This window comes from Ctenopharyngodon idella, chromosome 4, assembly GCF_019924925.1.
Source record: "Ctenopharyngodon idella isolate HZGC_01 chromosome 4, HZGC01, whole genome shotgun sequence".
In the NCBI taxonomy this organism is placed as follows: Eukaryota; Metazoa; Chordata; class Actinopteri; order Cypriniformes; family Xenocyprididae; genus Ctenopharyngodon; species Ctenopharyngodon idella.
In genome coordinates, this window is record NC_067223.1 from 6,334,615 (window position 1) to 6,349,125 (window position 14,511).

The window sequence follows — 14,511 nt, forward strand, 5'->3', positions numbered from 1 at the left end:
AAAATGGTGTGTACTGACGCCTTTCCGCGATTGAAAAAAACATTCCTTCTGATGTTCATTCATGTTTATTTGATGCTATAAATGAACTAGTAGGAAGAGATGATCGCTTCACGAGCCGCTTGAGCTGAGGTGCTACAGCGATCTGAACGAGCGAATAAAAAGCCACAAAATGGTATTTATTGTTTAAATTTCTTTAAAAATGACAAAATTTGAAATTTGAGACTTTGTTTCATATCAAAAGTAACCTGCTCTGTCTTGTCTGTCGACGCGTTGTCAGTGTCCTCTCTGCTCCACGGTGTATTTTTCACTGTGTGAGAACATAATGTGTGGCGTGAGATCAGCATGGCTTGTCGGACGTAGCAACAGTACCTAAAGGGGGTGGGTATTTGCGAACGGTCAGTTAAATACTCGTTTTAAATTTTCTTAAAAATCATAAAACGAGTAAAACCTTCTTTGCAGTTTTATAGCCAGTCGTAAACTAGCCACACTCTTGAGTAAAGGCGAAAATATATTTTTGTTTTCACATGCCATGACATCTCCTTGCCATTCACTGCTGAGACATATACTCTATAACTCTATAATATGGCCAAATTATTATTTGGCCATATTTTTGGTCACACATTAGGGTCCAATTCTCACTATTAACTATGACTTTTGCCTCAATAAACTCCTCTAATTACTGTTTATTAATAGTTAGTAAGGTAGTTAAGTTTAGGTATTGGGTAGGATTATGGGATGTAGAATATGGTTATGCAGAATAAGGCATTAATATCTGCTTGATAAGTACTAATAAACAGCCAATATCCTGGTAATATGCATGCTAATAAACAACTAGTTAATAGTGAGAATTGGACCCTAAACTAAAGTGTTACCAATTTTTTTTTTTTTTTTTTTAATTTATTTGTTTATATAGACAAAATAAAATCTTTTTTGAAATCACACTACATGACATTTTACAAACTGAACTTACCATGCCTTGTTAAAGATCAAGTTATGTGATTATTTTTAGAGACTTACTGACCTTGACACTCTGGCATGAGGGCTTTCTGAATGATGTAACTTCCTGCTTTGTTTTTTTCTGCATGTGCCTGCATGTTTTGTTGCACCACATGACCTTGATTTGGCAGGCAAATGTTTTACAAATATTGATAAGCAACAAAGCAGATTTTTTTCTAAGAAATAATAGTTTTTTTAAAACATGTTTTATATTTTAATGCCTTTTTTCTTTATTATAAAAAGGACAGTTTTTGACATTTTTGACTTCATACCACCCAAAAACAAAAAACAAAACAAAAGGAATTTTAATTCAGAAATTAAAAACATTTTCATCATATAAGAGGTGTATTCAAGTTATTGTATGTATATGTATTTATGTACAGTATGTATGTATTTTTTATTTACATTAATTGTTATTTATTTACTTTTGTATTTATTTATTTTACATATCTATTTATTTATTTAAGGTATTTTTTGTATGTGTGTATATATATATATATATATATATATATATATATATATATATATATATGCACATATTATTATTATGTTTTTTTTTTATCAAATCAATAGATCCAGGCAAAAAAAAAAAAAAAAGAACGTTTTGACAATTTTCATTTTGACTGAACTATGCTTTTAAGATCCGTTTTAATCATGCTATTGACAAATCTTGTCAGATTTTACAAACATTAGCAATATTACAACATTACAACAGACAATAGCTGGCCATATTTGACAGCGAACAGGCACTAATCTAAATTCATCATTATTTCTTCACTCATCAATGCTCTTGTTGGTTTATCTTGATTGTTTTTTCACATTGAGGCATTAGGTAAACAAATGATCTCTTGCTCACCAGGACAAAGCCTCCTGTATGTGGCGACCGGTTATACAATGAGATCACTCGTACCTCATGACTGACATCACCTGCCTTTGCTCGTTTTTCTTTCTCCCTATCAGTCTCTTCCTCTCCCTCCTATCAGGCTGTTGTCTTCCTCCCACAGTTGATCTGCATCTTAATGGTTTTCTGTTGTATATGCCTGTGTGTGTGAGTGGATCCCTGTCCAAACAGAGCCCTCATTAATGAATCAATCCTGGGTGAAGTGCGCATCAAAAAGGATGATCAAAGGTCACCCCTGAAGCCCCCGCACCTGTGGGCAGCATGGCATGATTTTCATATTCTCCTCCACCCCTGCACTTCCTATGAAGTCACGGCAAAGCTGATAGCCCGTAATTCGGTTCTTTGTTTCAACACAATTATTCTTCAACCCTCTACAGTTTACCTCCAACCTCTGGTTGTCATCTATAAATCTTTCTATATTTAAAGCTTTAGTTAATTGCTAGGTAACCGGTCTCCCGGCAACATCGGAATGCTTTCTGATCCTTGACCAGCAAGTGCAGGTTTCGCTCCTGGTCTGTGAAGAGGCCATTCTGTGGCACCTTTTTGTATGAGCACCTACGTGGTTTTCAGGGCAAAGAAAACCATAATGACATGCAGTGACTTGTTTATGTCATAAACAGGCGCAAAACCTCTTAAAGCCTTTCGAATGGAATTCCCCATCAGCCGGTGGAAGTGAAAGTGATTTTTACTCTGTGTCAACATGCTCATGTTTGAGTATCGTAATGTTTAATGGGCATGTCTTTTTCTCTTTGTTTTTCCCTCTCTCCCTCCCTTCTCACGCTCTCCAGACTGTTCAGTTTGTCCAAGGGATCTTCGTGGAAAAGTATGACCCCACAATAGAAGACTCATACAGAAAGGCAAGTTCTGCATCATTTTTTTTGTGTATCAGTTGTCAAACCAATGTCTTCATAATGGTTTCCAGACTCAAATCTCAATTTAATCTTTTCCTAGACGAACACATGCTGTACAGTAACACGTGAAATGGGCCTTTAGCTCTATATATATAGCTCTATATATCCCAATATAGTCCCTATATATATATATATATATATATATATATAAAGTTATTCAGACATTTTTTATATTTCTGATATATTTTTACTGGTGGATGCAGGAAACTATAGTTCATTTATGTAAGTGAGGATAGCAAAATAAAGTAAACTGTGACATATTATACCCAAAAATTCTTCATACAGTGGACTACCAGTAAAATTGATAAATAAAATTGGGACCAAAAATTATTCAGACACTTTAACCTGACCATGTTTTGCTCAAGTGTTATCTGACATAATTAAGATTTTTTTTTTTTTCTGACACAGTTTAACTCTGAGATCTTGTCATTTTTTATTACCATTTTTATAGTTGAATAAACTGTATTTTTATTCTGTATGTATTTTTAACTGTAAACTGTGAATAAACTGTATTTTTATATATATATATATATATATAAATTGAAAATATAAATTCAACCCCAAAAATGTTTTATATATTACATAACCATGAAGCAAGCCATATTACTTTTATAGTCGAGTGAATAAAGTGTGTTATATCATTTATTTTGATTAGAAACAAGACTGAAAAAGAATCATGACTTCAACAACATGATTTAATATCTCACAGTGTGACATATCTCACAATTGCAACTTCATATCTCACAATATGCAAATGTTTTCTAAAAAGGTGATTTGTTATCTCAGGATGTCTTATTTTCAAATAGTCATTTTATATCCCACAATTGCAACTTTAGATTTTACTATGTGATACTTTTTTTCCTGTCACAATAGCGAAATTTTGGCAAAATTTCAGGTTCATTATAAATTGTCAATAGATTAGCGATGTATGAAGTACAGCTCACACAGAAGTCACTTTCAAACCAAACAGTCTTCTGTTGGTCAACAAGTTGCGAAATCTGTGTGGGGAAATCTTTCGCCCTCTATTGAAATGAGTGGATTTCTTTCGTGAAAATTCACTGAGCACCTTAAGGTTTCCATATAGAACAACTGCTTCACATTATATGACACTCGAGCTAAAGACACTCGAGCATAATACATTACAAAATCTCATTGGATGAACCATGTGAGCCACCAATATGTAAAGTTACAATATACAGTGTTGAGGAAAGTTACTTTTAAAAGTAATGGATTACAATATTGTGTTACCCCCTAAAAAAGTAACTAATTGTGTTACTTAGTTATTTTTTACGTAAAGTAATGTGTTAAGTTACTTTTGTGTTACTTTTTCTTGGCTGGGCTTGCATGTTTGTTTTCAAATGTAAAGGCCCTTTCACACCAAAAGTGAAAATGAATATTCCTGAGACTGAAGGAAATGCAGAATTATGTCTGTACAGTAGAGGACGTAGCTCAGACAAACCTTTCAAACAAATGCATGGGAAAAACAATCAACACTCTTACTGCAGCAATGTGATGTTTAACTAAAGTAATTTTTGCTTATTTGTATGGTTGAATTGGATCGAAGGTCAGCAGCATGACATTGGTTATTAAAGTGAGATTAAATACATAAAGTATATGTGTATTATTCAACTTTGCAATTATTTAATTATTGCAGGTTAGTGTAATATTCTGAGTTAGCATTTCACTGTTTTTATTCATACTGAGGAGTACTGAATCTGTTTTGTGCAAGTGAGATGAGTAAATGCTCACATATAGTTTAGAACTACAGTAACCATAAAGTTCACACACAGTGCACAAAATGCCTCTGCACCTTACTCACAGTTTCTTTCAACATGGGAACATGAGAGGTGTCAGTCAATAAATGTGAAAACAAAGTAACTTGCGCTAGTTATTTGAAAAAGTAACAAATATTTTGTTGTAAATTTAAAAGTAATGCGTTACTTTACTAGTTACTTGAAAAAAGTAATCTGATTACGTAACTTACAGTACTTGTAATGCATTACCCCCAACACTGACAATATATAATATTACTACAATTAAAATATAACAGTATACAGCTGCGCATAAGTTCAATTCTATATTTATGTCCTAAATTGTTAAACAACCTACAGTTACACCAAACCCAAATGGTGCACCGCTTTGCATTACAACTGAATGGCTCCCATAAAAATCAATGAAGTTGTCTATATTCAATGAACTGGAAACGCCCATCTGCGACACAGCTTTGCAGAGTAGAATATAGTTTTCTGCTTGCATCAGATTATTTCAAATTGCACTGCGGTATCATGACAGAATCTTTATCAGTTGACACGTTTCTACAGGACGTATACTGTCCCACCCTAGTAACACACACGTCAAAGAAAATGCTGTGTGTGTGTTTGTGGGATGTCTCATCAACCCTGTGCTCAGACTGCTGTGTTCGATGATGTTTATATTTTAATGGCCTCTCTCCAAGGCCCTGAGACAAAGGCCTTGTCTAAAAATGAACCTTTACTCAAACAGTAAAAGGAAGTCCCATCTTGACCAGCACCTCCCTTCCTCGCCATTGCTTATGCTGCTGTCTCATGGGCACTTCCTGCAGGCGAGGCTTGCTGGTGTTGATGTACAGTATGAGATTTAATTCCTGTAGATTTTATTCACTCTACAGTTACCCCAAATATATTTGGATATTTTTAGACACTTAAATCATGCCTAAAATATCTTTAAATAGGAATTCCATCACATTTAATAAGAAAATATCAACCCAGTTTTTTAAAATACTTCAGACAAACTGTAGTCAAGCTGTTAGTCATCACATTAACTACAAAGCTAGATGTGACTTTTGTCTTAACTTTGAAAAAAGTGACTTATGTAACTAATGTATGTGCTATAATTTATTTATGTATTTTAAATGGGGCTAAAGTGTCCTAATACATTCTGGAACCATGTATATGAATTGGAGAACCATTATTGTTATAATTATATTGAAATCAGATCAGAAAACACTAAGATCTGTACATGATAGCACATATAACCATTTTGATATTTAAATGTCACAAAAATGAGGGTAAAATGATGCAATCTGGAAGTTTTTGTGTGTGTGTGTGTGTGTGTGTGTGTGTGTGTGTGTGTAATAAACACCCATAGCCTCATTTTAAATTAGTGATTCACACAGAAAGCGTGCTGCCATCTCAATTAAAGACCGCAGAAAGTTTGCAGTGCTGGAATGTTCCATATAGAGCTCTGTGGGGGGCGGCAGTGATAAACGCTCATAAACAGTACAGGCTCATATGTCATTAGAGGCTGTTTTTTAATGATGCAACTGATGATGCCTCTTAGTTCGTTTTTGATTTTCTGTTGTTTTTCTGTTTTTGCAGCAAGTGGAGGTGGATGGACAGCAGTGTATGTTGGAAATTCTGGATACTGCCGGAACGGTAAGAGAGTTTATGATCAGAACTGTCTTTGATAACTTGCAGATTACTATAAATCGTCAATCTTTTGGTATAATAAGTATCTGTATTTGTGAAAAGTACTTGTTAATGACTTAATGTACTTCGCATGAGAAAGAATTCGATATCTATATACATTACAGTTTTAGTATTATAATAAGTCAAGTCCTATCACCTTTATTTATATAGTGGTTTATACAATACAGATTGTTTCAAAGCAGCTTTACAGTGATAAACAGAAAATTAATGATTCAATAATGCAAAGAGAATTCAATTTTGCTGTAAATCAGCTCTAAAAAACAATAGTAAACAATCATTATTCAGTTCAAATCAGTTCAGTGTTGATTCAGTTTACTTCAATAACTGTGTAAAGTTCATCAATTATGAAATTAGTTCAATTCATCTATAAAGCAGCTGTGGAGAAAACAGTGATGTCATTATCCAGCTCAGTTCTCTTCTGTGAAAAATAAAGTACACCCTTTTGAATTCTATAGTTTTATGTATCAGGACATAATAAAAAAATAATCTGGTCCTTGGCAGGTCTTAAAAATAGGTAAATACAACCTCAGATGAACAACATTACTCGACATTTTACACCCTTACTGCTTCCATTGGAATTAAGTAGCAGTCAGGCACTGCCAATCAGGGTTGCCAGGTTTTTACAACAAAACCCACCCAATTGCTACTCAAAACTAGCCCGATCGCATTTCAGGGGGGGTCCCCTGGTAAAAATCTTGTTTCGAGGGCTAATATCTGCGTTTTTGGCGGGGTTCCCCTGGTAAAATTTGCATTCCATGTGCTAAATATCATGTTACTTGGGGTCGCTTCAACCCGCGGACATGAAAAACAACCTGTGGCAAATCAATGCTAATCAAATGCCTTTGATTAATTGATCATCGGCAAGTGTGACCAACTCTATAAAAGCCAAAGTTTTGGCACTTTGCTGGGCTGGAGCATTCAGGTGTGTGTTAACACAATGCCAAGGAGAAAAGACATCAGCAATGATCTTAGAGAAGCAATTGTTGCTGCCCCTCAATCTAGGAAGGGTTACAAGGCCATTTCCAAACAATTTGAAGTCCATTATTCTACAGTGAGGAAGATTATTCACAAGTGGAAAACATTCAAGGCAGTTGCCAATCATCCTAGGAGTGGACGTCCCAAATTCACTCCAAGGTCAGACCATGCGCTCTTCAGAGAAATTGCAAAAAACCCAAGAGCTACATCTCAGACTCTGCAGGCCTCAGTTAACATGTTAAATGTTAAAGTACAATTAGAAAAAGACTGGACAAGTATGGCTTGTTTGGAAGAGTTGCCAGGAGAAAGCCTCTTCTCTTTAAAAAGAACATGGCAGCACAGCTTAGGTTCGCAAAGTTGCATCTGAACAAACCACAAGACTTCTGGAACAGTGTCCTTTGGACAAATGAGACCAAAAAGTTTAAGCAGAGTGGAGATGTTTGGCCATAATGCACAGCGCCACGTTTGGAAAAACCAAACACGGCATTTCAGCACAAACACGTCATACCGACTGTCAAGCATGGTGGTGGAGGGGTGATGATTTGGGCTTGTTTTGCAGCCACAGAACCTGGGCACCTTGCAGTCATTGAGTCGACCATGAACTCTACTGAATACCAAATTATTCCAGAGTCAAATGTGGGGCCATCTGTCCGACAGCTAAAACTTGGCCGAAATTGGGTCATGCAACAGGACAATTATCCCAAGCACATCAGCAAATCTACAACAGATTGGCTGAAAAAGAAAAGAATCAAGCTGTTGCACAGGCCCAGTCAAAGTCCAGACCTCAACCCGATTGAAATGCTGTGGCGGGACCTTAAGAGAGCTGTGCATAAACAGATGCCCACAAACCTCAATGAACTGAAGCAACATATAGTGGGCCAAAATTCCTCCACAACAATGTGAGAGACTATATAGAAAATTATTCCTTCACGTTATTGCTGCTAAAGGTGGTTCTACAAACAATTAAATCATAGGGCGTACTTAGTTTGTCACACATGGCTTCTCCATGTTGCTTTTAATTTTGTTAAATAAATAATTATGTGGTGTAATGCGTCATGTGTTGTTCATCTGAGGTTGTATTTACCTCAGATGTACCTAAGACCTGCTAAAGACCAGATGATTTTTTATTATGTCCTGATGCGTAAAACCATAGAATTCAAAAGGGTATGTATGTATATATATATATATATATAATGTGTGTGTGTGTGTGTGTGTGTGTGCGTGTATTTAAAATAAAAAAAATATATATTTTATTTTTTGAAATTATATCCTATCCCACTGTATTTCTTAAAAGAGCACACATAAAAACAAAATTATTATTGCTTAAAATCTTATTAATATTACTAAATATTGCTCACCCTTATATGGTATCGATTCATTTAATTATGAGGAATAATGTGTGTTTAAAGCAAATAAGTTAAAGGCTTTTTAGTAAAATATATTGATCAGCTGATGAGTCAAAAACAGTCCTTATCTAGATGCTTTGATAAAATGACACACTTATTTAAATCCTAACATAGATGTAATGATTATTCAATTCAGCCACACAATTACACTGCAACTAGTGTTTAAATTTTCCCTGACGTCACAGCCCAGATAAAATCTTGTATGGTAGCTTCCAGCATCAGTGCAGTAACTCAGTCATGTTAACTTTTAACCAAGCTGGAGATTAAATAGATATATAGATTTTTTTTTTTTTTTCATTCAAAAAAGTTTTTATCAGAATTTTTGTTGGTGGTGAAAATTTTTCAATGTAAAACAGTCATTTTTTTCTCAGAGAGAGAGCTGGTGCTGAGTGTGTGTCATGACTGTTGCACAATTTAGTGTTACACTTGCCCCTGGTCTCCCCCAACTGTACGCTAAATGATGAATAGCTGCATACATGTGCATCTTCGTGGTCCATATCTCATACAGGTGCAGGAGGTTACAGAGCATTTTTGGCCCCTGCGGGGGATAAGGACATATTTCCAGTTCCACAAGCCCCTGTTTTACAACTCTGAGTTGTAGTGACAGATGGTGAATGTTGTCCTTGGGCTTTCTGCCCCAGAATGGAGCCACGGTCAAATGAAACCGAGCCAAAGAAGCTGAGAATATTCCTGTCAGAGATGTGAACTACAAATTGGCTGCAGTTTTTGTACAGTAGGACTGGCACTCGCTCTGAAATGGTCGAATTATTATTATTAAATATTCTTGCACTCAAGAACATAATCTTAATTAAATCTTGAAAGTGGGTGAGCTGAAACCACAAAGTCAAGAGTTCAAGCTGAACTTAAGCTTGAACTAACTTGAACAGCAGCTAGTTCAGGTCAATCTGCGAATGATATACACAAGTACCACTGCTATTAAAGGGATACTTCACCTTAACACCTTTACTCACCCTCATGTTGTTCTGAACCTGAATGACATTATTTCATCTGTGGAACACAAAAGAAGATGTTTTGAAGAATGTTCACGCTGCTCTTTTCCTTGTAATGAAAGGAAATGGTCTTCTATAAATCTCCAAAAAGGATAAAAACATTCTTTAAAATATCTTCTTTTGTTTTTCATGGATGTAAGAAAGACTGTACAATTCTTTGAGTTTGTTTGTGTGGATTTCTCCTCAACAAATCCAAAGCTCATGCCCACTCACTAGCACATTTAATGAGACACTATTGTGTCCTCTGGAGAGAAAAAATCATTATTTCTCCTCCCCAGCCTTCCTTCACTACACATATTACACGTTACCTTTGACAACCATTTTCATTCTCCACGGGTTTCAGCGGCTCTGACCACATTCAGCACACTGACCGAGAGGAAACAAAGCTGCGGAGCTACTGATGTTCCTCTGGCCTTATTAACTTAACAGGACAGGGTCTGAGCCAAGGTTCATCCAAAACCTCAAGTTTTTTACATACTTAGATGAATGTCACTTCTGCATGTGGTGGTTCAAAAAGGATGACACCCGTCTCTTGTGAAATAGAAATCATTTGTAACATTATAAATGTCCCTTTTGATCAATTTAATGCATCCTTGCTAAATAAAAGTATTTCCTTTTCCTTTTTTTAAAAAACTTACAACCCCAAACTTTTGAACGGAAGTGTAAATTCATATTCCATCTGGTGTTTACAATCCATACTATTATTTACTACTACCAATATTGTTTTTTAAAATCAAGTGATCATTAAAGTCCCATCATGTTTGTGCTTATGTAACCAATTTTTTTTTTTTTTTTTTTTTACATTGCTAGAATAAAACAGTTTTGTGTAGTCTTTGCTCAATATGTTGCTATCTTATCAACGTTATCCAACCGTTTTATGCTCTGTACTCGCTATGAATCTTTTGGAGTGTTGTTTTATATTTGTCTGTCAGTACCTCAACTCCTCCGTACACTATCTGAACACTACTTCGCCCTCTTTCTCTCCCACTCAGGAACAATTCACAGCCATGAGGGACCTGTACATGAAGAACGGCCAGGGCTTTGCACTAGTATACTCCATAACAGCACAGTCCACCTTCAACGACCTGCAGGACTTGAGAGAACAGATTCTGCGGGTCAAAGACACGGATGATGTGAGTCTCATCCAGCAGTTCACTTCATCTACTAGAACTCCATCATGTTCACTCACCCTCGGTGTCTGCTGAACTACCTTTAGCTTTTATCTTCGCCTGTCGTCAGCACCAGTATCTCCTTTTTCACAACCACCCACCCTGAGCCCTTATGCTTGCCATTGTCAATAAGGGTGACCTTTCAGCTGTGAAGAGGCTCATCTTTGTTGACATAAGGACAGAGTTTTTCCCTTTGTGTTCACCTCTTTCTGTTTGACAGTTCTGGTTGGGCAACCAAACAGTTTAGTAGCTGAGCTTACGTATAAATGTTTATTTTGGTTGTTTTTTGGTTAAGTGTAATGTAATGGATAAGATCAGGACACTCACATTTATTCAAGGTGTAGGGAAAACATATTAGTAGTTCTTCAAAAACATATGAAACCAACATGACTACATTTCTAAGAACTTGGCTAAAGATTTTCATCTTTGTCATTGACTCTTGTATATAAAAATATCATGGACAAATTCAATTATCAATGCATGAATCAAACTCGCTTAAAATCAATTTTTATTGAAAATGATTGACTTCCTGTTGTTTTGACACTGCATATAACTGTGTGTGTGAATGGCCCTAATATATAGTTTGTTTTGTCACAAAGTCCGACTAGGCTTGGGTTGAATTGCGGCCAACTTTGTTGAGCGTGAGGAAATGAATCCCAGTAAAAGGAGTGTGTGGTGTAGGAACTCATTCTAAACGGTTTCTGAGAAAGATGATAGTGTGACGACCTCAGTTGACCTGCGCTATTTCAGTTCACTTCCTCAGCTCAGCTGATTTAACACAGGACGTTTCAGTTATTTATTCTGCCTTGGCTACCTGCTTTGGTTTTTATTGTTTACGCAATATGTCCGTTTCCTTGTTGCTTTGAAACTGTCAGCCAAAAATAAATGCAAATGCTGTGTCTCATAGTTTCACTTCTGCTATGATATCTGGACTGTTTCATTTGAAAAGCTGAGAGTTGTGTGGGAGTTTTCACTGCGTTTGTGGCGTTATATGCAAATATGATTGCATCTAGAGCTTTGAAATGACCAAAGAGGTTTCTGCTATCTCTTTTTTCCTCCTTTTACCGCTTTTTTTCAATTAAGAAATTACAACAGCTGTCGCAAACTCTTGCCTCTCAAAAATGCTAATGTCTGTTAAATAGCTCCCTAGATGAAAGACTAATAGAGAAGCATTTGTACATCAGGAATCATGACCGTGTGCACTTACATTTTAAGTATTTTTTTTTTCTTTTTCTTTTGCTAATCTAATCATCTACTTTATTACTTCTCAGTGGTGTGCTGAAATTGCTAATTAATTGTCAGTGCTTCTCAAATGCACAATGACTTTTTTGTTCTAACCCCTAAACCACTGAATTACAATATCATCTTATTTCTTTAAACTCAGTCGAAGTGTTTCCTTTCAGGTGCCGATGATCCTGGTGGGTAATAAGTGTGATCTGGAAGACGAGAGGGTGGTCGGGAAAGAACAGGGCCAGAATCTCGCCCGCCAGTGGAACAGCTGTGCTTTCCTGGAGTCCTCTGCAAAGTCCAAGATTAACGTCAACGAGGTGAGCATGATTTGATGGAAACGATCAAGGCCTTTCTTTACACATTAAGCTACAAAAAGTCACATTTCTCATGTTAAAGAAGAGTTTTTACAATACATTCCAAGATTTATTTATAGGAATACATGGCTACTTTTGAATTGCCATCAACAGACGATGTTTTTTAATGGTGTAGTTACAACATCTACCAGCAGGGGCACTTTTTTATACTAAAAATGTAATATAAACATTTTTTGTACAATCAAATTAACTAACTTCTGTGTATACATTTAAAATAAATAAATAAAAAAAAATTTTTTTTTAAATTAATTAAAAAAATTTAATTAAAAAATGAAATGAAATGAAATATTTATTTTGCACAGTATTTTATATTTTAGTTAATGACCTAAAAAAGGTTTTTTTTAAAGGGTTATTTCACCCAAAAATGAAAATCCTGTCATTAATTACTCACCCTCATGGCGTTCCACACCCGTAAGACCTTTGTTCATCTTCAGAACACAAATTAAGATATTTTTGATAAAATCCGATGGCTCAGTGAGGCCTGCATTGACAGCAAGATAATTAACACTTTCAATGCCCAGAAAGCTACTAAAACATTTAAAACAGTTCATGTGACTACAGTGGTTCAACCTTAATGTTATGAAGCGACGAGAATACTTTTTGTGCTCCAAAAAAACAAAATAGTGACTTTATTCAACAATATCTAGTGATGCGTGATTTCAAAACACTGCTTCATGAAGCTTCAAAGCTTTATGAATCTTTTGTATCGAATCAGTGGTTCGGAGCGTATCAAACTGACAAAGTCACGTGATTTCAGTAAACGATACACGCTCCAAACCACTGATTTGAAACAAAAGATTTGTTAAAGAAATAGTCTTTTTTTTTTTTGGCACACAAAAAGTATTCTCGACGCTTCATAACATTAAGGTTGAACCACTGTAGTCACATGAACTGTTTTAAATATGCCTTTAGTAGCTTTCTGAGCATTGAAAGTGTTAATGATCTTGCGGTCAATGGAGGCCTCACTGAGCCATCAGATTTCATCAAAAATATCTTAATTTGTGTTCCGAAGATAAACAAAGGTCTTATATAGTTAGTTAGTTAGTACACTTACATAGGCTGTGTATGGGCATGGTTTTCCCCAATCTTTTTCTGACATGCCTGTGCTGGTGTCACCATGGAGCTGCTCTTCTCTGCTGCTATTCTCAGAAGAGTGTCATTGTCAGCTAGTGATATCTCTCCATGAAAGCGTAGTCACACATTAGCAAAGCAGGCAGTCAGCTGCAGCAGACAGACACAAAGCACCCTTTTGTGAGCAGCACGACTCTGCCTACATGACATAGTGCTGCTTTGAGTTCAGTCATTTAGAAAGTCCAGTTGGTTATAGCAGTATGACTGTGCTTGCTTGGTTCTTCTTACAAGCTGAGTTATATGAAATCCATGTGCTGGTCTGGAGTCCGTTGTGTAGTTTATGAGGGGTCACTGCAGGACAGAAGGTGATGGTTTGAGGTCTTCGCCTTTTTTTTTAATCACGCTTGGGCATTGCTTCAGGATTATTCATTTACTCATGTCTAAGCACAGACCTGCGTCATCATTAATGTCTCAGACTCTCCCGTAAGCGAAATCCAGATACGGAGCTTATTGAGCTCTCGCAATAAGATAATGAGGAACTTTAGTTGCAAGTGACCAAAGTGATTCATTACTTTCTCTGTTAACGCAGCCAGAGTGCTTTACTTTTCACAAGCTTTCATGTTTCTTTGCAGTCTCAAGTTCCAACAGGCACTTTTTTTTTTCATTTTTTGAAGCCCAAAGTTACTAAAATGTAAATGTAATTAATGACAGTAGGAACAGTATAGTTATCTGTAAATATTTTAGTGTAAAATATATACAGTACTGTGCAAATTTAATTACATTTTTTAAATTAAAGAATGTAATTTTAAATTAACATAAAATAATTTAATAAAAATGTTTTAATGTATACATTTTTTTTATTCAAAAGTTTGTTCATTTGATTGTACAAGTGGCATAGAGTGCTGATATTCATTTGATTCTGCTTTGGCTTTGTTTAAAACTATTTTCATTGGTGGAGCAAAATATACTTTAACACAAAGTCAAAGTTGTGTAAGTTACTT

The 14,511-nt window shown here is 35.7% G+C and overlaps 1 protein-coding gene across 4 annotated transcripts in view; it reads left to right on the forward strand.

The window, feature by feature from the left end:
- Positions 1-14,511, forward strand: part of rap1b (RAP1B, member of RAS oncogene family) — a 63,672-nt gene that overhangs the window by 44,492 nt on the left and 4,669 nt on the right. For all 4 annotated transcript variants that reach the window (XM_051892187.1, XM_051892188.1, XM_051892189.1 and 1 more), the window contains exons 3-6: positions 2,686-2,758; positions 6,169-6,221; positions 10,659-10,799; positions 12,239-12,382. In XM_051892187.1, coding sequence (XP_051748147.1) covers positions 2,686-2,758; positions 6,169-6,221; positions 10,659-10,799; positions 12,239-12,382 — 411 coding nt within the window. The remainder of the gene's footprint in view (positions 1-2,685; positions 2,759-6,168; positions 6,222-10,658; positions 10,800-12,238; positions 12,383-14,511) is intronic.